This window comes from Mixophyes fleayi, chromosome 7, assembly GCF_038048845.1.
Source record: "Mixophyes fleayi isolate aMixFle1 chromosome 7, aMixFle1.hap1, whole genome shotgun sequence".
Classification (NCBI taxonomy): domain Eukaryota; kingdom Metazoa; phylum Chordata; class Amphibia; order Anura; family Limnodynastidae; genus Mixophyes; species Mixophyes fleayi.
In genome coordinates this window covers 89646608-89672971 of record NC_134408.1, presented here as the reverse complement: position 1 = coordinate 89672971, position 26364 = coordinate 89646608, and the positions used below count along the sequence as shown (strand labels likewise).

General features: G+C 39.1%; 1 protein-coding gene across 3 annotated transcripts in view; it reads right to left on the bottom strand.

Annotated features, from left to right (window-relative positions):
- The window catches only part of LOC142097862 (ferroportin-like), a 118948-nt gene that overhangs the window by 58761 nt on the left and 33823 nt on the right, over nt 1-26364 (bottom strand). For all 3 annotated transcript variants that reach the window (XM_075180079.1, XM_075180081.1, XM_075180080.1), the window contains exons 5-7: nt 24638-24764; nt 22070-22312; nt 14620-15273 (exon numbers count right to left, since the gene is read on the bottom strand). In XM_075180079.1, coding sequence (XP_075036180.1) covers nt 14620-15273; nt 22070-22312; nt 24638-24764 — 1024 coding nt within the window. The remainder of the gene's footprint in view (nt 1-14619; nt 15274-22069; nt 22313-24637; nt 24765-26364) is intronic.

The window sequence follows — 26364 nt, the reverse complement described above, 5'->3', positions numbered from 1 at the left end:
CTAGCCGGGTCGGTACACAGAGATGGCAGATAAACGTGTAGAGGAAGGAGCGTCAGACAATCCGGGTCAGGAGCACAGGCAATCAGGAAGGTCAGCAAGCCGGGTCGGTACACAGGAGATCAATACACACAAGGAGCTGACACCAGGAGGACACAGGAATCAGGAGCCAGGAACAGGTAAGTTGCTCTGACACTTCTAGAGTGTCAGAGCGCTGTTTAAATAGGAAGTCCAGATTTGAATTCCCCGCCCAGGTCTGGCGGTCATGTGACTGCCGAACCCGGAAGTGCGGCTTCCGGGTCCGACGGAGCGGCGGGGGAGCGGAGGAAAGGTAAGTATCGTTACAACCAATAAACGTCCATCGGATGTTTTGAGGAATCAGTGACACTGCCTAGCATTTGCCTTATGTTTTAAATTCCCTCTGATAATGACGGTACCGGTAAGCAACTAATTGTTTGTTTGACTTTTGGAGTGTATCGTGGGAAGCTTTCTAGCAACAACATCTAAGAGGCAAGAGGCGGGGATTTGTGAAACACTGGATTATCACTACTTGTACTAAGTTGAGCCTTGGTTGCTTGTGGAATTGGCATAAACTGTATATTCCATTAAACTAATATCAAAAAATGGATCTGTCTGCGCTGACTAGTATTTTAGCTGCCTCTGTCTGCTAACATACAACCTATCTACGTATGTACCAATGAATAAACCTACAAACATATGCAAACAAATCTGGCGCTAATACTCTATAAAATCTCAAAAAGAGCACAAAAAGGTAGTCCAAAATATATACGTATTTTTAAAGTCCCAAGAAGAATGTCCTCAATGTTCATATGGTTCCAACAAGATTTGATCCCAAAAGGAGGGTATTGTGTATCCAGATATAGTTTTCCACCAATGTTCATACATATAAATAAGCAGAAAGAGATCGTGTTATTCTGTATTCACTTATATTTTACTACGATCAAAAAAACCTTATAATGCCCGTGTAGTATAAAAGGTATTATAATTATCACCATGTGTGACCAGAAGTTCTCTACTGAAACAAATATGCACTTACACAGGGGAATATCTGTGATTCCAAAGATGGTAGTGGATTACACTTGTAGGTCTCCAATTAAGTCCACATAATTCTTTAAGTATGAGCTCAAAAGAAGAAAAAATAAAAGTGCTCCAAATGGTGCATTACCATAATAAAAATAAATTTATTCTCAGCACAATATAAAAACAAATAGAGAGGTATAATCTGAGTGAAAACCGCTGCTGAACCTGATAAGGTTGGACTCTTACCCCATAAGGGATGATCTTGCGCATGTAGGGAAACCTTTTTATCCCTCTCCAGAGGTCGGGTTGCCGGCTGGTTACCGCTGCATACTTCCCAACACTTGGGTTTGAAATCGTCTCCTCTCAGGAAATCAGCGTGTTCTCTCTCAGTCCTCCACGTCACCGCCTCTGCCAACGCGTTTCAATTTGAATAAATCTTTATCAAGGCAATATGGCGACACTACAAACGGAAAGGTCTTAAAGCGCTTGCATCCAATCAAAACTTTCCCGATTTGCATATGGTTGTCATGGTAACCCGCCGCAACTCGAGGAGGGTATTACTAAAACAAATCCAAGTATTTCCTTATATGTTCATATCCGGATTTCACAAATATAAAATATTTCAAACATACTTCACATAATATGCTGTGACAAACAATGAAAAAATATATATATAAAAATATATAAAAACACTCCCCCCGCTTTCCATTAATGATCCCATACATTCACAGGCTATTTTCATAGGTTCACGCTTTCTTTCCCTCCTTAAAGAAAACATACCAAGTGCCACTTCAATGTATACACAATAAGGGGGATATGAAAGAGATTACTTATCTAATTGGATACAAATATATACATTAAGAAGGTTTATAGGCACAGCCTGATCTATCTTGACCTTCACAATTCCCTTATGTTAATCATATTATAATATTTTATCACTCAAGGTTTTTTTTTCAACTATATCCAAATAGACATAAATCTCTTCAGGTTGCACTAACCTTAGTTTCAAAATAGCCATTATATTACGTACATTCCAACTTATGTATACGGGAAGATCTATAACAAGGCAAATATATATAACTTTTCTAATCACCTAGTAACCTACTTTATCATGTCTTTCTCTATTCTCTATTCCCTCACAGAAACCATTTGATTTCAAAATCCGAATTCAAACCTTTCGGTATTAAAGTGTCCATCAAATATATAAACTTCATCTCCATTCTAGCTAATTCTCCTTTGGACTCTCTTTTTCTCCAATCCCCCCAGACCTTTTTAAACCCGCAAAAATATTTAATGGATGAAATGTTGCACTTACGCTCATTTTTACAATGGAGTGATAGAGAATGTAAATCATATCCTTTTCCAATATTTCTCAGGTGTTCTGCCCAACGTTCTCTTAATTTGCGACTAGTTCTCCCTATATACTGTTTCTTACATTCACATTCCACCAAATAAATGCAGTTATTTGTGTTGCATGTAATAAAATTGTCTATCTTATAGACTACACCAGTGATGTTAGATTGGACTTCTGTCCATTTGGTGGTCTCAGATTTTACACTCCTGCATACTATGCAGGAACCACATTGAATACTATTTAAATTTATCAGAAATGGAGGAGGGACTAAAAGAATTTATTTTGGAAGGAATTTTTTTCATTCTAAGTAATAATTACTTTTGGTACTCAGAGGGTTTCTTTCTACAACTCAAAGGAACGGCTATGGGGACCAGATTCGCCCCCTACTACGCTAACTTGTTTATGGGGTGGTGGGAGGAACATCTAATTAGGACGGACCCCATAGCGGGGGCGAATCTGGTCTCTTGGTACCGCTTCATAGATGATATCCTTTTTATTTGGAAAGGAGATGTTTCTTCCTTAACAGAATTTTGTGATTCAATTAATAGTAATCCGTACAACATTCATCTAACTTTTGATATAAGCAAGCAAGAAACACATTTCTTGGATTTACATATATATATAGAGGAGGGAAAACTAAATACTAAAAACTATAATAAACCAACAGATTCGAACTCCTTTATTCCAATGAATAGTAACCACTATGAGAAGTGGCTTGAAAGTATCCCCATAGGTCAATTCCAGAGAATGAGACGCAATTGTACTCAGGTAGAGATATATAATCAACAAGCTTCAAATCTGAGAAACCAGTTTGTAGCAAAAGGATATGATAACCAAAAATTAGATATGGTTATTGAAAAAGTACAAAATATGGAGAGAGACAAACTCCTGATTCCAAAACTAAATCGGGACTCCAATAAAGAAAACAACAAGAAGGAGTTAGGTATACCGTTTATTACCAAATTTAATCCTTACCACAAACAGGTTGAAAGAATAATAAGAAAGCATTGGTCCATTTTAAGAAAAGATAGGGAATTGGAAGAAGTTATAAACGAACGTCCTGGTTTTATATACAGAAAAGCACCAACATTAAAAGATATGTTGGTAAAGAGTGTAATCTCTAAACCCTAAAGAACACTCAATAAATCCAAAGGTTTTTTTAGATGTGGTTCCTGCATAGTATGCAGGAGTGTAAAATCTGAGACCACCAAATGGACAGAAGTCCAATCTAACATCACTGGTGTAGTCTATAAGATAGATGATTTTATTACATGCAACACAAATAACTGCATTTATTTGGTGGAATGTGAATGTAAGAAACAGTATATAGGGAGAACTAGTCGCAAATTAAGAGAACGTTGGGCAGAACACCTGAGAAATATTGGAAAAGGATATGATTTACATTCTCTATCACTCCATTGTAAAAATGAGCATAAGTGCAACATTTCATCCATTAAATATTTTTGCGGGTTTAAAAAGGTCTGGGGGGATTGGAGAAAAAGAGAGTCCAAAGGAGAATTAGCTAGAATGGAGATGAAGTTTATATATTTGATGGACACTTTAATACCGAAAGGTTTGAATTCGGATTTTGAAATCAAATGGTTTCTGTGAGGGAATAGAGAATAGAGAAAGACATGATAAAGTAGGTTACTAGGTGATTAGAAAAGTTATATATATTTGCCTTGTTATAGATCTTCCCGTTGTATACATAAGTTGGAATGTACGTAGTATAATGGCTATTTTGAAACTAAGGTTAGTGCAACCTGAAGAGATTTATGTCTATTTGGATATAGTGGAAAAAAAACCCTTGAGTGATAAAATATTATAATATGATTAACATAAGGGAATTGTGAAGGTCAAGATAGATCAGGCTGTGCCTATAAACCTTCTTAATGTATATATTTGTATCCAATTAGATAAGTAATCTCTTTCATATCCCCCTTATTGTGTATACATTGAAGTGGCACTTGGTAAGTTTTCTTTATGGGATCATTAATGGAAAGCGGGGGGAGTGTTTTTATATATTTTTATATATATATTTTTTCATTGTTTGTCACAGCATATTATGTGAAGTATGTTTGAAATATTTTATATTTGTGAAATCCGGATATGAACATATAAGGAAATACTTGGATTTGTTTTAGTAATACCCTCCTCGAGTTGCGGCGGGTTACCATGACAACCATATGCAAATCGGGAAAGTTTTGATTGGATGCAAGCGCTTTAAGACCTTTCCGTTTGTAGTGTCACCATATTGCCTTGATAAAGATTTATTCAAATTGAAACGCGTTGGCAGAGGCGGTGACGAGGAGGACTGAGAGAGAACACGCTGATTTCCTGAGAGGAGACGATTTCAAACCCAAGTGTTGGGAAGTATGCAGCGGTAACCAGCCGGCAACCCGACCTCTGGAGAGGGATAAAAAGGTTTCCCTACATGCGCAAGATCATCCCTTATGGGGTAAGAGTCCAACCTTATCAGGTTCAGCAGCGGTTTTCACTCAGATTATACCTCTCTATTTGTTTTTATATTGTGCTGAGAATAAATTTATTTTTATTATGGTAATGCACCATTTGGAGCACTTTTATTTTTTCTTCTTTTGAGCTCATACTTAAAGAATTATGTGGACTTAATTGGAGACCTACAAGTGTAATCCACTACCATCTTTGGAATCACAGATATTCCCCTGTGTAAGTGCATATTTGTTTCAGTAGAGAACTTCTGGTCACACATGGTGATAATTATAATACCTTTTATACTACACGGACATTATAAGGTTTTTTTGATCGTAGTAAAATATAAGTGAATACAGAATAACACGATCTCTTTCTGCTTATTTATATGTATGAACATTGGTGGAAAACTATATCTGGATACACAATACCCTCCTTTTGGGATCAAATCTTGTTGGAACCATATGAACATTGAGGACATTGTTCTTGGGACTTTAAAAATACGTATATATTTTGGACTACCTTTTTGTGCTCTTTTTGAGATTTTATAGAGTATAAGCGCCAGATTTGTTTGCATATGTTTGTAGGTTTATTCATTGGTACATACGTAGATAGGTTGTATGTTAGCAGACAGAGGCCGCTAAAATACTAGTCAGCGCAGACAGATCCATTTTTTGATATTAGTTTTGTGTTATAGTTTACCTATCTTTGGATCAGTCAGCTGCAGACAAGATGTTTAGATACAGAGATAGTCGTCATTTAGCATTAGAACATTTGTTTGATGAAAATGAAGATAGCGATAACTTTGATTATTTTGAGGATGATTTGGAAGGTATAATGATCCGTTTAGAAAGAAAACTCATTAAAGAAAGCAAGATATGGTGGGAGATTGCCACCTTAGAAAAATATCTAGCAGAGAATATGATTCCCAAGGGCCTACAAATAATCAAAGGTCCCACATTGAAAACAGATTCAAAAGAATTTATGGAGAAATGGCATAGGATTATACAGAATTGTTCATTTTCATTAATGGAACTCATTGTAAATGAGAGAAGGAAAGACTTAGTTATCATCAGTCAGGAGATTGAAGTTTTAAAATCCCTAACCTCCCCTTTCTCTGAATTAGAGGATTATAAGGAATTAGAAGAATTGACGTGCAATAAACTTAAAAAACAAGAAAAAATTATTAAGGAAAAAAAACATAAGAAATATTGGAGAGATAAAAAAGAAATAGGGAAGGATCACACACCCCCGTATATCATAAAATCAAGTGGAAAACAGAGAAAGGAGACTAGTCATGGGGAGGGAGAGAATCAGAGGTACAAATATAAGGAAAAACAAAGTAAAAAAGATTTGAGATCTCCAATCAGATTTAGGAATCATTATAAAGAAAATAGAACACAAGAAACCAACAGATATAGAAACAGAGTGTATTCAGATGATCAGGAAAGGAGGAGGGATCATACGAGAGATCGTAAAAATGATAGATTTGAATCCCCTAACTCATGGAGATATCAACGAGGAAGAGAAACATGGAATAGGAATAATATTCCTCCCACAAAATATGGGAGAAATACTCCTCCTACAGAATATAGGAAGAATGGGAAAAATAAATATAGGAAGGATGACAACCAGGAATTTTTTTAGGAGAATTCGATTATTAAATAGAAGAAAGAGGGGAAAAAGGGGGGGTGTTAGAAAATTGAAAGGAAAAGAAAAGGTAAAAACTGTAAAAAACCAAAAATCATCAAATCAGGAAACAGTAAAGATTTATAATTTAAGTACCCATCAATTGACAGAGGAGGAGGAAAGTGTTATCCAAAGGGGCCTCAAGTTTGCCCCTTCAAACAAACTAGATGAGTTTGAGATTTTTGTGGATCTAACAAAATTTGTAAGAAAGTTGACATTAAAAAAGTTTTTTAAAAGAGATGACCAAAAGAAAACGGTAGTAAAGGAGAGAAGTATTTTTAAATCCAAATCAACCTTCTTCCCTACCCATTGTAAAGGTCATTGGGTGGAAACTTTTGAGAACTTGGTGAAAGAGGACCTTAGAAAAATCAAAAGGGTTAAAAGGGCTCTAAATCTAAATAAAAAAGAACGTGAGGCTTTAAAAAATTTGAGAGAAAATAAGAAGATAATTATAAAACCGGCAGATAAGGGGGGTAGTGTGGTTATCCAAAATATAGATCAATACCATCAGGAAGTTATGAGACAATTGGGAGATGAAAACACCTATGAAGTCCTCAAAACAGATCCATCAGGAATAATACTGAAGAAACTACAAACCTGGGTAGATCTAAATGTGGAAAAGGGGATAATATCAAAAAAGAGATTAGGGACTATTTAATTATTCAGAATCCATCCATCCCAGTCTTTTATACCCTCCCAAAGATCCACAAAAATCCAACCTGTCCCCCCGGAAGACCTATTGTGGCCGGTACAGAGTCTATTACCTCAAACCTATCCCAATATATAGATTACCACCTTCAGAGTTTGATGAAATTTATTCCATCATATCTAAAAGACACCATGGATCTTCTCAACAAACTGAAATCCAGTACTTGGCAAGAGGGCTACACATTAATTACTGCTGATGTGAGCTCTCTATATACGATTATAGATCATAATCAAGGAATACAGGCCATTGAATACTATTTAAATTTATCAGAAATGGAGGAGGGACTAAAAGAATTTATTTTGGAAGGAATTTTTTTTATTCTAAGTAATAATTACTTTTGGTACTCAGAGGGTTTCTTTCTACAACTCAAAGGAACGGCTATGGGGACCAGATTCGCCCCCTACTACGCTAACTTGTTTATGGGGTGGTGGGAGGAACATCTAATTAGGACGGACCCCATAGCGGGGGCGAATCTGGTCTCTTGGTACCGCTTCATAGATGATATCCTTTTTATTTGGAAAGGAGATGTTTCTTCCTTAACAGAATTTTGTGATTCAATTAATAGTAATCCGTACAACATTCATCTAACTTTTGATATAAGCAAGCAAGAAACACATTTCTTGGATTTACATATATATATAGAGGAGGGAAAACTAAATACTAAAAACTATAATAAACCAACAGATTCGAACTCCTTTATTCCAATGAATAGTAACCACTATGAGAAGTGGCTTGAAAGTATCCCCATAGGTCAATTCCAGAGAATGAGACGCAATTGTACTCAGGTAGAGATATATAATCAACAAGCTTCAAATCTGAGAAACCAGTTTGTAGCAAAAGGATATGATAACCAAAAATTAGATATGGTTATTGAAAAAGTACAAAATATGGAGAGAGACAAACTCCTGATTCCAAAACTAAATCGGGACTCCAATAAAGAAAACAACAAGAAGGAGTTAGGTATACCGTTTATTACCAAATTTAATCCTTACCACAAACAGGTTGAAAGAATAATAAGAAAGCATTGGTCCATTTTAAGAAAAGATAGGGAATTGGAAGAAGTTATAAACGAACGTCCTGGTTTTATATACAGAAAAGCACCAACATTAAAAGATATGTTGGTAAAGAGTGTAATCTCTAAACCCCAAAGAACACTCAATAAATCCAAAGGTTTTTTTAGATGTGGTTCCTGCATAGTATGCAGGAGTGTAAAATCTGAGACCACCAAATGGACAGAAGTCCAATCTAACATCACTGGTGTAGTCTATAAGATAGACGATTTTATTACATGCAACACAAATAACTGCATTTATTTGGTGGAATGTGAATGTAAGAAACAGTATATAGGGAGAACTAGTTGCAAATTAAGAGAACGTTGGGCAGAACACCTGAGAAATATTGGAAAAGGATATGATTTACATTCTCTATCACTCCATTGTAAAAATGAGCATAAGTGCAACATTTCATCCATTAAATATTTTTGCGGGTTTAAAAAGGTCTGGGGGGATTGGAGAAAAAGAGAGTCCAAAGGAGAAAGACATGATAAAGTAGGTTACTAGGTGATTAGAAAAGTTATATATATTTGCCTTGTTATAGATCTTCCCGTTGTATACATAAGTTGGAATGTACGTAATATAATGGCTACTTTGAAACTAAGGTTAGTGCAACCTGAAGAGATTTATGTCTATTTGGATATAGTGGAAAACAAACCCTTGAGTGATAAAATATTATAATATGATTAACATAAGGGAATTGTGAAGGTCAAGATAGATCAGGATGTGCCTATAAACCTTCTTAATGTATATATTTGTATCCAATTAGATAAGTAATCTCTTTCATATCCCCCTTATTGTGTATACATTGAAGTGGCACTTGGTATGTTTTCTTTAAGGAGGGAAAGAAAGCGTGAACCTATGAAAATAGCCTGTGAATGTATGGGATCATTAATGGAAAGCGGGGGGAGTGTTTTTATATATTTTTATATATATATTTTTTCATTGTTTGTCACAGCATATTATGTGAAGTATGTTTGAAATATTTTATATTTGTGAAATCCGGATATGAACATATAAGGAAATACTTGGATTTGTTTTAGTAATACCCTCCTCGAGTTGCGGCGGGTTACCATGACAACCATATGCAAATCGGGAAAGTTTTGATTGGATGCAAGCGCTTTAAGACCTTTCCGTTTGTAGTGTCACCATATTGCCTTGATAAAGATTTATTCAAATTGAAACGCGTTGGCAGAGGCGGTGACGAGGAGGACTGAGAGAGAACACGCTGATTTCCTGAGAGGAGACGATTTCAAACCCAAGTGTTGGGAAGTATGCAGCGGTAACCAGCCGGCAACCCGACCTCTGGAGAGGGATAAAAAGGTTTCCCTACATGCGCAAGATCATCCCTTATGGGGTAAGAGTCCAACCTTATCAGGTTCAGCAGCGGTTTTCACTCAGATTATACCTCTCTATTTGTTTTTATATTGTGCTGAGAATAAATTTATTTTTATTATGGTAATGCACCATTTGGAGCACTTTTATTTTTTCTTCTTTTGAGCTCATACTTAAAGAATTATGTGGACTTAATTGGAGACCTACAAGTGTAATCCACTACCATCTTTGGAATCACAGATATTCCCCTGTGTAAGTGCATATTTGTTTCAGTAGAGAACTTCTGGTCACACCTTTTATACTACACGGGCATTATAAGGTTTTTTTGATCGTAGTAAAATATAAGTGAATACAGAATAACACGATCTCTTTCTGCTTATTTATATGTATGAACATTGGTGGAAAACTATATCTGGATACACAATACCCTCCTTTTGGGATCAAATCTTGTTGGAACCATATGAACATTGAGGACATTGTTCTTGGGACTTTAAAAATACGTATATATTTTGGACTACCTTTTTGTGCTCTTTTTGAGATTTTATAGAGTATAAGCGCCAGATTTGTTTGCATATGTTTGTATATTCCATTATCAACGTTATCAATTGGAATGATTATTCTCTAAATGAAGAGCGCTTGAAGGACATTCTCTCTATTGTGTTTACATCGATCATAAGTTAAGTCGGAGGACTTATGTTTTTTAACATTATTTGTATAGTGGCTATTACACTTCATCATCGAAGCTTTTTTCTACATGTTTATTTCTGTGTGATAATGTGTATTTGTGCTGTGAACATTAAATGTTATTTATTTTAATATTCTTTAGGCTTGCTGAAGTGGTTAGTGTTAATTGTTTTAACACTTGGAAATTGATTTATCTATTTATTTATTTTTATACTATTAGTCTTTTAATTTTACAATCCCCAACCCTCTTCTGTGAGCGCCGGTTAACCCTTCAGTGGGTATTTTTTCCTTTTATGCTATGTATAATACAGTGCAGATATACCAGAGGGTCCCTTATTTTTGGACGTCCCCTTCTTAGACATATTGAAATGTATACAAATAAAAAAACAATTACAATGTGTAAAAAAATATATATAAAAGGAGCTAAGTCTGAGAACTAGAGTCTGCACACAGTACAAAAAGATCTTACCAAGTCTCTATACTAGATAAATCTCTTGAGTATACACCAATCCCAAGACACTGAAAAGCAATAGTCCTGATTGTGTAAACACCTTAAGAGTATGCAATCCGTTTCTATGGAGCACAATAATGAACAGAAAAAACAAAACAACAATACCAGTTGAGGAGAGGCAGAGCAGGGGAACAGCATGCAGCTTGATGATCTCTGTGTCCAAATAAAGCCGCTTCCATGCCAGAAAGAAGGAAGGGGGGTGGAGGAAAGTCCCGTACCCCCCCAAAGATGGCCGCCACTGTAAACCTTAGTATGGCTGTCGGCGTGTATTGCAAGCACGCTTGTAAAGGAATGCCCAGGGCAGCGTGTAAAGCAGCTTAGTAGCCAAATCGCCTCCTAAGGAGCGCGATTGCTATTCTGTACCCCGCTGCTCGTAATCTAGGGGTGGGGGGACTTGACGGCCAGCCATCGGGCGGGGGGGTCGCTGCAGCTTCCCTCCCGCGCGACTAAAGTTAACAGTAGCTTAATAAGCAGCCTGATTTCTTCAGTGGGGCACTTATAGCCCTAATGGAAAACAAAGTATGGCCCCATCTGCTCGTTTCTAGGGGAGGACTGCCGGCAAAGAGGTGCAAGGTAAGTGAGCCAGACTGCTGCTTACCTTCGCAGGGACCCAGGGTGAATAGAGCCAACAGGCTATGTGCCAGGTTCCCCGGCGCTGGGATAGAGAGAGGGGGGGGGGAAGGGGGATGGAAGAGAACAGAAAAATATGATGAAAGAAATCAAATGATGTTAAAAAAAGTACACCAGCCGGTGTACTCGTGTTTATTAAATGAGGTGCAGAGTAGTAAATCAAATTCAGCTACGATAGATACCATGTGAACACATATCGGGAATCACACGTATTGTATACAGTTCGTTGTGACAGAAGTCTTGGATACCAGTCACTTGCTCCTGATACTAAAGCCAGCCGGCTTAGCCACTGAAATACATATAATCACAGAAGCAGTAAACACTGTAGTTCATCCATCGGGAGCTGATGTCCCAGTTCAATTAGGTACTTAATAGTAAACTTGGATTTAAATATATACACACAGCTTCTGCTCGTATTTTTTCCAGAAGCAGGTAAATCATACCACCAAGCTGTACCTTAAAACCATATAAGTGTCTTATAAAAGCTTGACCAGCTGAAACACAAAAAAGATCTTCAAACCGCTTGTAAAGCAATAGTCGAATATAATCTGTAGAATCCTTATTACACAAATTGTATATGAACCGGACTGGTAAATAAATCAAATAGACAGTAAGCCGGACGAATAGGCTGAAGCACTGTAAGTGTTAATTTCATAACAAGCACAAAAGTCTGTGTATCAAAAATGGAAATAAGAGCTCAAACCCGTGAACCGGTATTCCGCTTGTTGTGGCGCTATCACGTCCGCGATGGGGGTAGTGCACTTACCCTTACCGAAGATGCATCCTCCAGATGTCCGGTTCCTCTCGTTACAAATCTCGCAATGGATGGACCCACTGAGTTGTGGGAGAGAGAAGAGTTGACTCGTGGCGCATCCGCGCTAAATCCCGGTAGTCGAGCGTCGCTATATAGAAGGTATTGTTGTAATGAAGATATCGATATCAATGCTGTTTGTGGTGTGATTCCTACGCGTTTCACCCCACGGGGGGGCTTCTTCAGGGAAAAATAAACAGCAATGAGTGTTGTGTCAGGGAGAGGGCCTTCTTATAGTATGCCAATTAGCATAGTTGTTCCGTGATAGGATGTTTGTTGATTGAGGGGTGAGACACGCCCACAAAAAACTCTGCAGACAAACGGCTAAGTCTAAAGCTTATGGCAGTCGTGATGGAATAAAAAAATGCAGAATAAAGGCAAAATAAATATAGGATGGACAGAGGAATCATAGGAAAGTATTTAGGTCAAAATCAATATTTAGACCATTCGGTGCTAAAGTCTTTAAGTTGTAGATGTATTTGGTTTCTTCCTGCGAGATCTTTTTTATATAATCGCCTCCCCTCCAAGGTTTTTCCACTTTTTGAATACCTATAAATTTAAGGAGGGAATAGTCATGATGGTGATATTTTGAAAAATGTTCAGGGACACTATGTGTCTTAAGTTCATTCTTGATATTCCTTTGGTGTTCTGCCAACAGGCTATTCATCCCTCTGGGTCTTAGGATCGATCCCTGTGCTGCACCTGAAAGGGAAAATAAAAATAGAAACATGTAAACCTAAAACTAAACCGAGTATAGGCAGGAGCCTATACCAAAGTTACCTAAGCACTTTAAACAAACTGAGGTATCTAAAGGAGAGGAGGGGCATAGTAGGGAAGGAGCGAGTGGATCAAGCATGTCTAAACTCCTAGTCCCACCTACTGTACCCCAATGTCTCGCAGTGTCCACCAATTGTAGGAAAGAGTAACAGACCATATTTTTCTTATGTGCAAAAAATGAACTCATTTGCACCCCTTGCATTGCAACATGGCTTTGTCCAGATAACTTAAGCAAGAAAAAACTTACTCAATGTTTTGCTTACCTTTCTTTAATGAATCAGGTCCTTGTCACGAGCTGCTCCAGCGTCTCGGCCGTTGTCATGACGACCGGGACGTCACTTCCGCATTGTCCCATGTTCCGCAGCGTCACTTCCGCATTGTCCCATGTTCCGCAGCTTCCCGACCGTTGACGCTCTCACACTGTAGCGCCGCGTCCCGGCATCCGAGCGCGTGCGCAAATTAGGAACTGCTAATAGTTCCCCCTCTGCCCAAACATTTTCATTATTTTTTATTTAAGGCAGGAAGGGGAAAGCCTCTCTGCCGGTAATATAGTCCCTTCTACCCTGCATACTTCTCCTCTGATACCGTTGTTTTGCCTGTGACCCTTGACCTCTTGTCTGGATACTGACACTGTTGATCTGCCTTTGTCCCTGAAAACCCTTGCCGGGACTCTCACTCTGCCTCTTTGTTATCACCTGCGCTACGTTCTCAGGCTATCAACTCCTACTACTAGAAAACAAGACCTGGGGGTATCTGAGTACTTGTGGGCGCGTCTAGCTCTACGGGAAAGGCGTCTGCTATAGGCGAAGACCTCTGAAGCGGTTCTAGGATTTGATACCTGGGGCGTGAGCCATAACAGTCCTATGAGTTTGTTTGAATATAATGTAGACATCCACAGAAACCGATGATCATAAACAGTGGAAATACAGCTTGCTACTTAATTGAGACTGAATATGTCATATCTCATTTACTTGGGAGTTATGCATATTCTGTATAAGTTTTATAAGCATTTCAGAATGATTGATATATTTTTATATTCAGTAACTTTTTTCCCATTCTACTTTTGTAAAGGTAGTATTTAAATAAGTTTTGTGTAGAAAACTTAAGCAAGAAAACTCAATTTATTGCTTAACTTTTCTTAATGAATCAGACCCACAGTATGCAAATACAATAACAAGAACTAGAGGTACTGTAAGGAGAGTTCTCTAGGTCTAAGACCCAGTGAGTTCTCTAGGTCCAAGACCCAGTGAGTCCTCTAGGTCCAAGACCCAGTGAGTTCTACTTGCTACAGCCTTGTAAGCTGCGCACAACTTAGAAGATGCCACCCTCTATAGCACGAATTCTTCACCCTTCTTCAAACTTCATTAGGCCAAACACATTAAATCAGCATTTAAAACCAGGTAGGCATACAAACCATTTAACTAAAGCAGGGCAGACATAGGCAAGCATAAAATGTACTTCTTGTATTTGGCAAACCACACCTAAAGTAATGTCACCTGTAGTAATATCAATATTACCAATAGCTTGTTTACATCTATGTTAATTTCCAAAATCACAAATATATTTGATGTCACTTACCAACTTTGGCTGCAATAACTCCAGCAAAGAGCAAACTGATGGAGATCAAGGGTGATGAAACATCAGGGTTACTGCTTGTTGAGCTGGAGTTGCTCAGAAGGTTTTGCATGTTGGTTGTGAAGAACTTCTGAGGACCGCCGACTGGAGAAATTGTGGGTAAGGGTTCACCCTCAAGGAAGTGAATACCAATATCTTGGAAAGGAGAGATAGTAAGATCCAGTGGACTACCAGGCATAAAGACTGAGACCACACAAAGAACAAGGCTGCTGAGCTGAGCTACTCCCGAGATGAATCCAGTACGAATCAAACCACATTTTCTTCTCAACCAGGTGAATGCTAGAGTTCCCATAATTCCTGAAATGGCAGATGCAGCCATAAGGATGCTAAGAAGAGAGACACTCAAACCTTGTGTGTAGGCATACCCAGTGGTGATGCAGTCAAAGCCAAGGACAGTCATATAGAGAAAAGCAAGACCCATGCCTGCCCAAAACACTGACTGATTGTAGTATGCAACCCACCCATCTCGGAAGGTGCGGAAGGGCTCGGCCATCTTTTCACTGCAGCTGGTCTGTTTAGGAGGCTCAAATTGAACTACAGCATTCTCTCCCATGAGATGCACATCTTCACTGAGTTTTTCAGTGTTTGTATCTATAACTGAACAAATCACACATTTACAATAAGCAGATATGAAGCAAACATAAAATCCAATAGGTATAACTTATTTTGACATGTTGGTTTCAATCTCAATTTAAAATCAAAGAGAAAAGTGTTTTGCCTTTTTGTAAATTTATAATGCACAGTATTTTAGATGCGTTTAAAATGGGTCAGAGCACATACAACATTCATTTTTCAAAACTGGGGACACAGAGATGTGCGTAAGCTAAAGTGGGTTGGCTAGAACAACCTGCAGTCAATCAATAATTTTGAAATTTAACAGCAGTTCAGATTTTTCAGCTCTTCTAGTGACAGTTTTTTTATGTGTAGGCCACTCTGAAGTGGGACGGCACAGGTCAATATGCAGACAATATAAGTATCTAAGTACTAACAACAATATGATTTAATTATGTGAAACATCTGTAAAACTGGTGCAGAAAAAAATCATACAGCTTGCCAAAGGGAAATCAGTTAGATACTGTATTATATATACACTGATCAGCCACAGTATTAAAACCACCTGCCTAACATTGTGTAGGTCCTACTCATGTCACCAAAACAGCTTTGACCCTCGAGGCATGGACTCCATAAGACCTCTGATGGTATCTGTGGTATGTGGCACCAAACGTTAGCAGCAGATCCTTTAACTTATGTAAGTTGCGAGGTGGGGCCTCCATGGCTCAGACTTATTTTTCCAGCTCATCCCACAGATGCTCGACCGGATTGAGATCTGGGGAATTTGGAGGCCAAGTCAATGCCCTGATCTCTTTATAATGCCATCAAACCATTTCTGAACAATTCTTGCAGTGTGGCAAGGTGCATTATCCTGCTCAAAAAGAGACCACTGCCATCAGGGGATACTGTTACCATGAAGGGGTGTACTTTCTTTGAAACAATGTTTAGGTAGGTGGTACGTTTCAAAGAAACTGCAAAGTTAACGCCAGGTCTCAATGTTTTCCAGGAGAACATTGCCCAGAACATCAAGCTGCCACCGCCTTCTTCCTATAGTGCATCCTGTTGCCATCTATTCCCCAGGTAAACGACGCACATCCACCCATCCTTCCACATGATGTAAAAGGAAAAGTGATTCAGCAGACCAGACCACCTTCTTCCATTGCTCCATTGTCCAATTCTGGAGCTCACAAGCCCATTGTAAGCTCTTTCAGTGGTGGACAGGGGTAAGCTTGGGCACTCTGACCAATCTGCAGCCTCATATGCAGCAAGCTGTGATGCTCTATCTGTTTTGACTTTCCATCATAGTCAACATTAACATTTTCAGCAATTTGTGCTACAGTAGCTCTTTCGTTGGACTGAACCAGATGGGTTAGCCATCTCTCCCCACATGCATCAATGAACCTTTGGTGCCCATGACCCTGTCGCGGGTTCACTGGTTGTCCTTCCTTTAATCACTTTTGGTACACACTAGTCACTGCATGCCACAAAACCTTCCATTTTGGAGATGCTTTGAGCCAGTTGTCTTGTCATCAAAATTTGACCCTTGTCAAAGTCGCTCAGATACTTATGCTTGCCCATTATCCCTGCTTCCAACACTAATCTTAAGAACTTACTGTTCACTTGCTGCCAAATATATCCCAGCCCTTGGGAGATAATCAATCTTATTTACTTCACTAGTCAGTGATTTTAATTTTGTGGCTGATCGGTAAACACCTCTCTCTCTCTCTGTTACGAGCTGCGGCGGTGCTCAGCCACCGCGACCTCTCTCACCTGCGTCCCGGCCGTCGCTATGACGACCTACACATTATATATATATATATATATATATATATATATGTATGTATATACACACACACACACACACGCGGGGGGGGGGACTATAGCACAAATTGCTGAAAAAGTTAATGCTGGCTATGATAGAAAGGTGTCAAAACAAACAGTGCATCACAACTTGCTAGATATGGGCATGCGCAGCCGTAGATCGAGTGCCCATGCTGACCATTGTCCTCCGCCAAAAGTGTCTACGTCTTAAGATCTTAATCCGTTTCAGCATCTGTGGGTTGTGCTGGAAAAACAAGTCTGAGCCATGGAGGCCCCACCTCGAAACTTACAGGACTTAAAGGATCTGCTGCCAACGTCTTGGTGCCAGATACTACAGGACACCTTCAGAGGTCTTGTGGAATCTATGCATCGACGTGTCAGAGCTGTTTTGGCGGCGCAAGGGGGACCTACACAATATTAGGCAGGTGGTTTAAATGTTGTGGCTGATCGGTGTATATTCCCTAGGCAAAATTAAGCAAATAACTATGTTGGAGTTATTTGTCCCTCTAAACAGTCGACTGACAGGGAAATCAAAAAGCAGACAGTTTAAATTACTGTAATAGTTAGCCAGTGTTTTGGTCTAAAAAAAACCTTTCAAACAACTAAAATTACTAATACATACGAAATTGCTAAACTAAATATATTTCTTTGTGCAGTACCTTACTTTGGGAGTATTGATTATCAGAAATACAATAACAAATTGTGTCCAATAGGTATTAGGTACTAGGCTTGCAAACCTTCCAACTTTTGAATTCAGCACATGCATATGAATGTAGAGTGACCACGTATCACGGGGCATGTCCAGTGCTTCCGAGCCTAAAAACACCCCTTCAATCCCATGTGCAATGAAGAGGTACTAGCCGGCAGCAGGGAACAGTTCAGACCTTTCCTCGGTAAGTTGGGAGGATATGGGTTTGAATTGCTTTTTGTTTCTTTTTTATCGCATGTCTGCAAGTTTCAAGCGGGCATGACTAGAATCAACCGGTAGCCTGACAATTAGAATCTTTGTGTGGATGGGTTCTATAAAGGATACATGCCACTACATTTTTTTTCTACTAATATTTGATACAAAAATATTATTTGATATAGGTCTACTCGTACTGTGGTTGAACTGATGCTCTGTAAGACTAACACATATAAACCATAATAATTATTACATAATGTAAAAAATGTCAAATGCCTCTAAATGGGTGTTAGAATTTTTGTTGTGATTTAAAATGGTCTGCAAAAAGACATACCCAGTAGAAATTACACTCACAAATCTGTCTTGGACACAAAACAAAAACATCATTATCATAATTATTCAGTGGAAAATCCCGGAACATTAACATTCATTAAAGAAATTAAGGCAAAAAAAAGAGTAACTTTGCACCTTGGCAAAACCATGTTGCATTGGAGGGGAGCTAAATTTAAAATGTGTGGACAGATTTATATTTGAGTATAGAATGTCCTAGATCAACTTTAAATTTCAGTGTACAAATAAGCTATCAAGTATTTGTGTGCTACATGAAAAATCTGCCAGTAATTTCCTTATGTGCAAAATAATAAACTAATTTGCACCCCTTGCATTGCAACATGGTTTTGCCCAGAAAACTTAAGTAAGAAAACTTACTCAATTTTTTGCTTACCTTTCCATAATGAATCAGGCCCTATGAGTTTATTTGAATATAATGTAAACATCCACAGAAAACAATGATCATAAACAGTGAAAACACAGCTTGCTACTGATTTGAGTCTGAATATGTCATATCTCATTTACTTTGAGTTATTCAGTGACTGTATCTGATTTCTTCCCATTACTCTTTTGTAAAGGTAGTATTTAAGTCTACTTCCCACTTAATTTGAGAAGAGGATTTGCAGGGTTGTTTGCATGTTAAGATGAATTTATATCAAAATGAATTCCTCCTTTATGGTTTTAGGAGGAAAATTTACATAATTAATTGAGGAAGTAGACTAATTTGGGCTTCAGAGGCAGTGTGGCATTGAATTCAAATTCTCATCTAGAGGAATCTATAAAAATCTTATGGTGGGATTTGGAATTTGTTTTGTATTTAAGTGTATTACATAAGGCTTCTATCTTCATATAGATCATTAAATGTTATAAATATATATTTATGCCGTTGTTGTGCCAATAGTTTACATTTAAAGTCAACTTAGCTTGTCTATTGTGGAGTTAGATGTGTCTAACAACTGCTCTGCCTTGGATGTTACACATTATAACCTTTCATCAACATCATTCTGTTCATACTGTCCTTCAGTCAGACCCATGGTTTTTGGGGGTGTGGTGAATGACAATATTTTAAGTGGTCTAGTAGAGAGGCCAGCTGAAATTTTGGGGAATGTTAGACCTTCTTCTGCTTTTGGTAGGCATATACAGTTTCTTGTTAGCCTAGATACTTTTTTTATTCCATACAAAGGCTGTCATAATAGTGTACAATTTGTTGATACGTTTAGTTGTTAGTAGATGTGGGATGGTCCTAAATAGGTACAATACATTAAGTAGCAACATCATCTTTATAGCCACTATTCGGACCAGCCATGAGACCTTGTAATTTATCCATCCCTTAGTTAGGTTGGTAATCTTAGTAAATAATGGAAGATAGTTACCATATATAATTTCTTCTTCTTTGGCTTGAATTTGGATACCTAGATAACTTTCTCTTGCCATGTATATTTAAATTTATGTTTATGCTCCTTAAGAAGGTTAGATGAGATATTGACAGGAAACACATCTGTTTTTTTCTCAAAAGGTTTTTATTAAGTTTTTAGTAAAAGAATATGTAACAAACATAGCAGTTACCACAGAGTACAGTGCATAATGTAGATCCAATAAATCAAACAGAACTGCCATAAACAATCAAAAAACAATAACACAGGAAACATTCAAATACACATAAGACAAAGACTTCAAGGGGGAGGGGGAGGGAAACAGACAGGGGGGCAGGAGTCAGAGACTGGCCATATTGACCCCAATCAACCATAAAGGCACATTTTGAGAACGGGACATCTACCCTCCAGAGGGGTATACAGCATGGGAGATTTAGGTGGCAGACACAGGTCTATATTTTGAAAAGAATTCGTACCATATGAACCATTTAACCAGGGGGGAAGAAGCCCTTGAGGAAAAGTTAAAGCCTATGGTTTCCATCTCATAACTGTGTTGTACTTTGCTGATGATTTTGGTAAGAGATGGAACCAAGGGGGATTTCCAGCTTTGAGCTATTGCGGCTCTGGCTGATATGAGTATGTGCCCAGCCGCATAGTGATTAAGACGCTGAAGATGAGGGGGATAAAGGTGTAAAAGTGCCATAGCCAGACATGGGGATAAATCATCCTTAGTGACCTGGGTGATTAGCTGGAAAATTTCAACCCAAAGAGGTTGTAGCTTAGGGCAGTTCCAAAAAACGTGTATAAGCGTACCAGTAAAACACATCTGTTTTTGTCATATTGAGTTTATAAAAGAAAGCGGCTGTATATGCATCTAAAGTTGAATGGAGAGCTAGTAACCAAGTCTCGTGGTGGTTACAAAAATGAGGATGTCACCAGCAAATAGAGTACTGAAAGGATCGTCTTTCATCATTTGATCTTTTGTCCCATTTCTCTCTTCCCCTTTGCTTCAAAACTACATGAGAAGTGCACAACCACATAACCTGCTTTCTCTCTACTCACTCCTTCATTGACTCTCTGCCCTATACACTCCACTGAGACTGCTCACTTTTCACTATTCATCTTTAACCTATCTGTCATTTTCAATACAGTGAACAACCCTTTTTACCTGCACTCCTCTCACTCCTTTGACCTTTGTGCTAGGGCAGACGGCAAATATCAAACTCGTAGAACAGGCAGAAGAGGTTTTCACCTATAGCAGCCGCCATTCCCGTAGAGCTGAACGCTCTCACATGTAGTCAGATGCCCCTAGGTCTTAAACTCAGAGTAGTACAAGTTCATAATATTACCATAGCGCAGGCGAGGGCCTGGTGGTAGAAAGCAGCGAAGTCCAAAACAGGCCGGGGTCAAAGAGCAACAGCAGGTAGCGGAGTGAGGTCCAGGCAGAGGTCAGGGCTAGCAGAAAACAGCGTATCCAGAGAACAGGCAGAGACCAGGGTCACAAGCAATCCAACAGAGTCCAGTAAGCAAGCCAGGGGTCATACACAGAAAAATCAATCCAAATAACAAAGGAGCAGAGGAGCAGAGAAAAAGAGGTCAGCAGACAGAAACAGAGAGCTATAACCGGCAGGGAAGCTAAGCCCTCCCTGCCTTATGTACCTGGAAAGGCCAATAGCAATTGAGGGGCATGGCAGACAATCATTCTCTAGCTGGGAATGAATTAATACTAATGGTTGCGCATGCGCCCGGCTGGCCGGGTCTCGGCAGTGATGTGTGGTGCCCCGGTCATCGTGACAACGACCAGGACGCATCTAAGGGGCTAGAGCAAGTCGCGACGGTGCCGAGTCGCTGCAGCTCATAACACTTTGTGGTACTTTTCTCTCCTGGTTCACTTCCTAGATTTCTAAATGCTCCTTCAGTAACTCTACATCTGCACTCCCTCCTGTCCACTCTTTAAATCTGCTGGGGCACTTCAAGGCTCTGTTCCCTTTATACCTCTTATCTTAGTGAACTAATACACTCCTTCGACCTCCACTCCCACCATTATGCAGACAACACCTAAATATACCTCTCCTCCCAACTTCTCTACTTCTCTTTTATCCCATGTGTACAACATTCTCTCCACCATGACCGTTGTTTGTGAAAACACCATCTAAAGCATGTTAGAAACAGAGCTTATCCCAGGATTACTTCCCCATTTTAGTCTCAATCACCACTGACAACATCTACACTCTCCTCAGGCTCTCATGCCCGCTGGCTTTGTGTCATCCTTAACTACAACCTCAGTTTTATTCAACAAATACTATACATCAACTTGAAATACAAACATGAAATAACAGGAAAAAGTATGCAGCAAACTATAGCTTTGCTTGCAAAATAATAATAAAAAAGAAAAAATAATGTTTCCCAATACCTTTAATGTTCAACTGCTTCAATTCTTGATCATCATCTTTTTTACCCGCTTTGATAGCCAAGGCTGGTGTCTTCTGGTAGACCTTCCAAAGCAGTAAGTATTCTACACACATTGATACCAAGTTCCACCCAGCAATGAATCCACAGCCAATAACAGGAGATCCAAAGGTCACGATCTGTCCAACAGCCATTGGAGCCAATATGTTTGTCAGCTGGTCAATTCGTCTCACTGTTGCATTCATGTCTGTCATTAAAACATAACACACAAAAAATTATTTCAATACAATAAGCCTGAATACATATCAGTTTCACAAGGTTACTTAACTCTTTTGGGGCAGCATAATATAGGAGCTATGACATGCAGGAGCAGGCTTTCCCACATTGAGAGTTACCTTATCTGGGGGATGGTGATCATTTGCTCACCTCCAACACAGGAACCGAGCTATCACAGCCAGCGTCTTGCTCCAGCGCACTGGCAAAGAACCATTTCAAATGGCTCCCGACATTACAAACAGTTGCCTAATGCTGAGCTAAAATAGTTAACAGGCATGGACAGTTGTATGTTGATGCTATTATTTAGAGAGCTACCTTGCCAATTTTTATTGTATGTCTCCCATAGTTTAGATTGTATAGTCATGTTTTTTCTGCTGTACATGGTACTCCCACTTTGTACTGATTGATTCTAATAATTTTAGACACCCTCTTTTTATATACATTCAGTGATGTTATATCGGTACACATAGAGTAGTTTGCACAAATAAATATTGCATAAAAGATATACTTATATTCCACAATCCCACGGTTTAGATTGTATAGTCATGTTTTTTCTGCTGTACATGGTACTCCCACTTTGTACTGATTGATTCTAATACTTTTAGACACCCTCTTATTATATACATTCAGTGATGTTATATCGGTACACATAGAGTAGTTTGCACAAATAAATATTGCATAAAAGATATACTTATATTCCACAACAAAGCCGATTGAAAAGTGCTGTTTTACAAAGCACCACAATCAAAATCGCTGTACAGAGTTTTCTCATGGAAAACACACAAGCACTACGTTTATCAATGTGTTCTTTGTCAAACCTATTTTGAATCTCAGTAGTAAAATAATACTTAAATAAACAAAATATTAAAATGAAATGCTTTTCTACCCTTCAGTAAGGGCCCATGCTTTTCAGTAATGCTCCCACCCCCACCTAGAGACACCCAGCCCAATGATAAGTATTATCAAATACAAGGGGGCACTATTGTATCATGTAGTACTATTATGTATTTAAAAATGCAAAGGGACATTATTATATATTTAATAATACAAAAGGGCACAGGAGAGAGGCCTGGAGTTGCCCAATGCTACTTAGATTTGGTCATCATAAGCCAAATACAGAAGGCACACATTACTTTTATGTGCACAGTCATTACATAATAGGGACAATGTAATCTGCAAACACAGTGTCAGGAGCCGCAGCGGCCACGGGCACTGCCGTGACTCTCCTCCTCTCTGTTCCGACGTACCGGCCGTCGCCATGACGACTGGGGCATCACTTCCGGTTTTGCGGCCCGACCATTGCCAAGGCAACGGTCAGACGCCGAAACTTCTAAACAGCGCGCCCCGACATTACAGAGCAGCCGAGCGCATGCGCTGCAACAAATACAGCCTGTAGGCTGATTGAACTAATTAATTAAGGGCCTTACCTACTCCTGTGGTCTGTTACAGGGCAAAGCCCTGATTGGTCAAAGGCACTTTTTAAGGCAGGGAGGGTTTAGCCTCCGTGCTGGTTATAGCGTCTTAGTTTTGTACTTGTGCTGACCTGCTCTGGATACCCTGCTGGATTTCCATTGTGACCTTCTGCCTGTTTACTGGACCTTGCCTTATTGCCTGTGACCCTGACCTTTTGGCCTGTACCTTGGATTTTGCTGTTCTGCTCGTGACCTTGACCTTTGGCGTGTCTTCTGACCATTCTACCCTGCAAGTGACCCCTGACCTTGGCTTTCGTCTGACCATCCTTACCATCTGTACTGCCTCCGGGCCTGCGCTGCGGTTAGTATAACGAACCTACACTAGATTGGCCCCTTGCCGGGACTCTCACTCTGCCTCTTTGTTATCACCTGCGCTACGTTCTCAGGTTATCAACTCCTACTACTAGAGAACAAGACCTGGGGGCATCCGAGTACCTGTGAGCGCGTCTAGCTCTACAGGAAAGGAGGCTGCTATAGGTGAAGATCTCCGCCTATTAGTTCTGCAGGTTCGTTATCTGACCACTAGCAGCCTAACACACAGTTCCACTTCTGCTGAAAAGGATCCCAGAGAAACTGTAGTTTCTTATAGTGTTATGCTATGACAATTAAGTATTATATGTGTAACGGAGCAATAAGAACAACCTGATGTCTACATTACATTTTAAAATTAATTGGAAGATCATTTTAGATATTACATCATAAAATGGTTTTACATTGCAAGAAACAGAAATATTTCACAGGAGCTAGCCCAGACAAAAAATGTTGTACAGCCAGTTCATGCATAAAAAGAATAGTAATTCATCATTCAGTTTTGCAATCATTACCTGCTAGTTTGCTCCTGTCACTTCCTGCAACAACAACAATCCAGTCCCTCTGAATTGTGATGGCTGTAGTTGTGCTGGCCAGATTTGCAATATTTGCTATAGTGATAACCAGGATATAGCATAGAGTCTGTAGAATCACAATGTAAAACGAAAATCAGTTATGAGTAAATTAGAATGTAGAATGTAGTAAATTAGAACACTGGAGTGGATGCATATGGTCAAACACGGAACAACTTACACCTATTATTTTGGGAAACAACCAATTTTTAACATTTTTGAAAAACATTTCAAACATTGTTATTACTGTTGTTAATAAATCCCCAGAGTTGTATTTTTTGGTCATAATGGGATCCTCTGCTTCAAAAGCTTTCACTTTGGACTGTTTGTTAAAATAATGGAAATGAGAACTATCTAGGCTTATCCATTACTTTTAATTGAAACAAACCCTTTGACGTATATTATGTACTGGGTTTTTTTAAGCAATCATCGATAAATATTGCTGTCTCAATATGTTGTTCTTGTGTTGAGAAAGTAAAATTCATTCCGGTAACTATTTCCTCTGGCCAGTCAAAAAGTTGTTGTGGTGTAAGAATCTGGGGCCTGATTCATTAAGGATCTTAAATTAAGAAGTATCTTATTTACCGTATATACTCGAGTATAAGCCGAGTTTTTCAGCACATTTTTTGTGCTGAAAAAGCCTCCCCTCGGCTTATACTCGAGTGATGCTCGGGGTGATCTAAGTGACCGGCATTCCTAGTGGGGAGAGAAGGTGCCGTACTGAGAGCAATGCAGGATGCAGCAGAGCGTGACCTCTGACATCACGTCACACTGCGCAGAGCCACGTCAGGAACAGATGCTGCCCGGCAAAAACACAGATCGGAGCCACCAGCGGGGAAACTACCCAGCAATCAGTGCCAGCTCACACACCGCCCAGACAGGACACTGCTGCCCGCCTGACCTCACAGCCATATCGACATCGCTCCTGCTCAGACCGGTCAGCGTCTACCCAACGTACCCGGGAACGCGCACAAGACTCCTGGCATCCACCATAATGGTAGTTTGACTACCATCAGAAGGTAATTGCATACTTTTGTCACATCTGATTCTGAATGGGATACACATTCACCATTACAGCCCTTACTGTGCATTCCAGGCTGCCAAAGTTAATACAGGCAGAAGCACTATTTACATCCATCTACCAGCGGCACGGACACTCTTATCAGTGCAATGCCTACAGCATCCATTAGAAATACTGCTCTGCATGTTGAACACTGTAACATTTACCTCTGTTTAACACTGTACCATATTTATACTGTCTACTGTTTATATTTGCTTTATACTGTATGAATCCAATACATCTATACTCATTCATTAATCAACCTACTGATGCATCAATTAATGTAATTTTATTGGTATCTATTTTTATTTTTGAAATTTACCAGTAGCTGCTGCATTTCCCACCTTAGGCTTATACTCGAGTCAATAAGTTTTCCCAGTTTTTTGTGGTAAAATTAGGTGCCTCGGCTTATATTCGGGTCGACTTATACTCGAGTATATACGGTAAGTCTCCTGCACAAAACCATGTTACAATGCAAGGGGTGCAAATTAGTTTTCTGTTTTGCACATAAGTTAAATACTGACTGTTTTTCATGTAGCACACAAATATCAACTTTAAATTTCAGTGTACAAATAAGCTATCAAGTATTTGTGTGCTACAAGCTGGATTG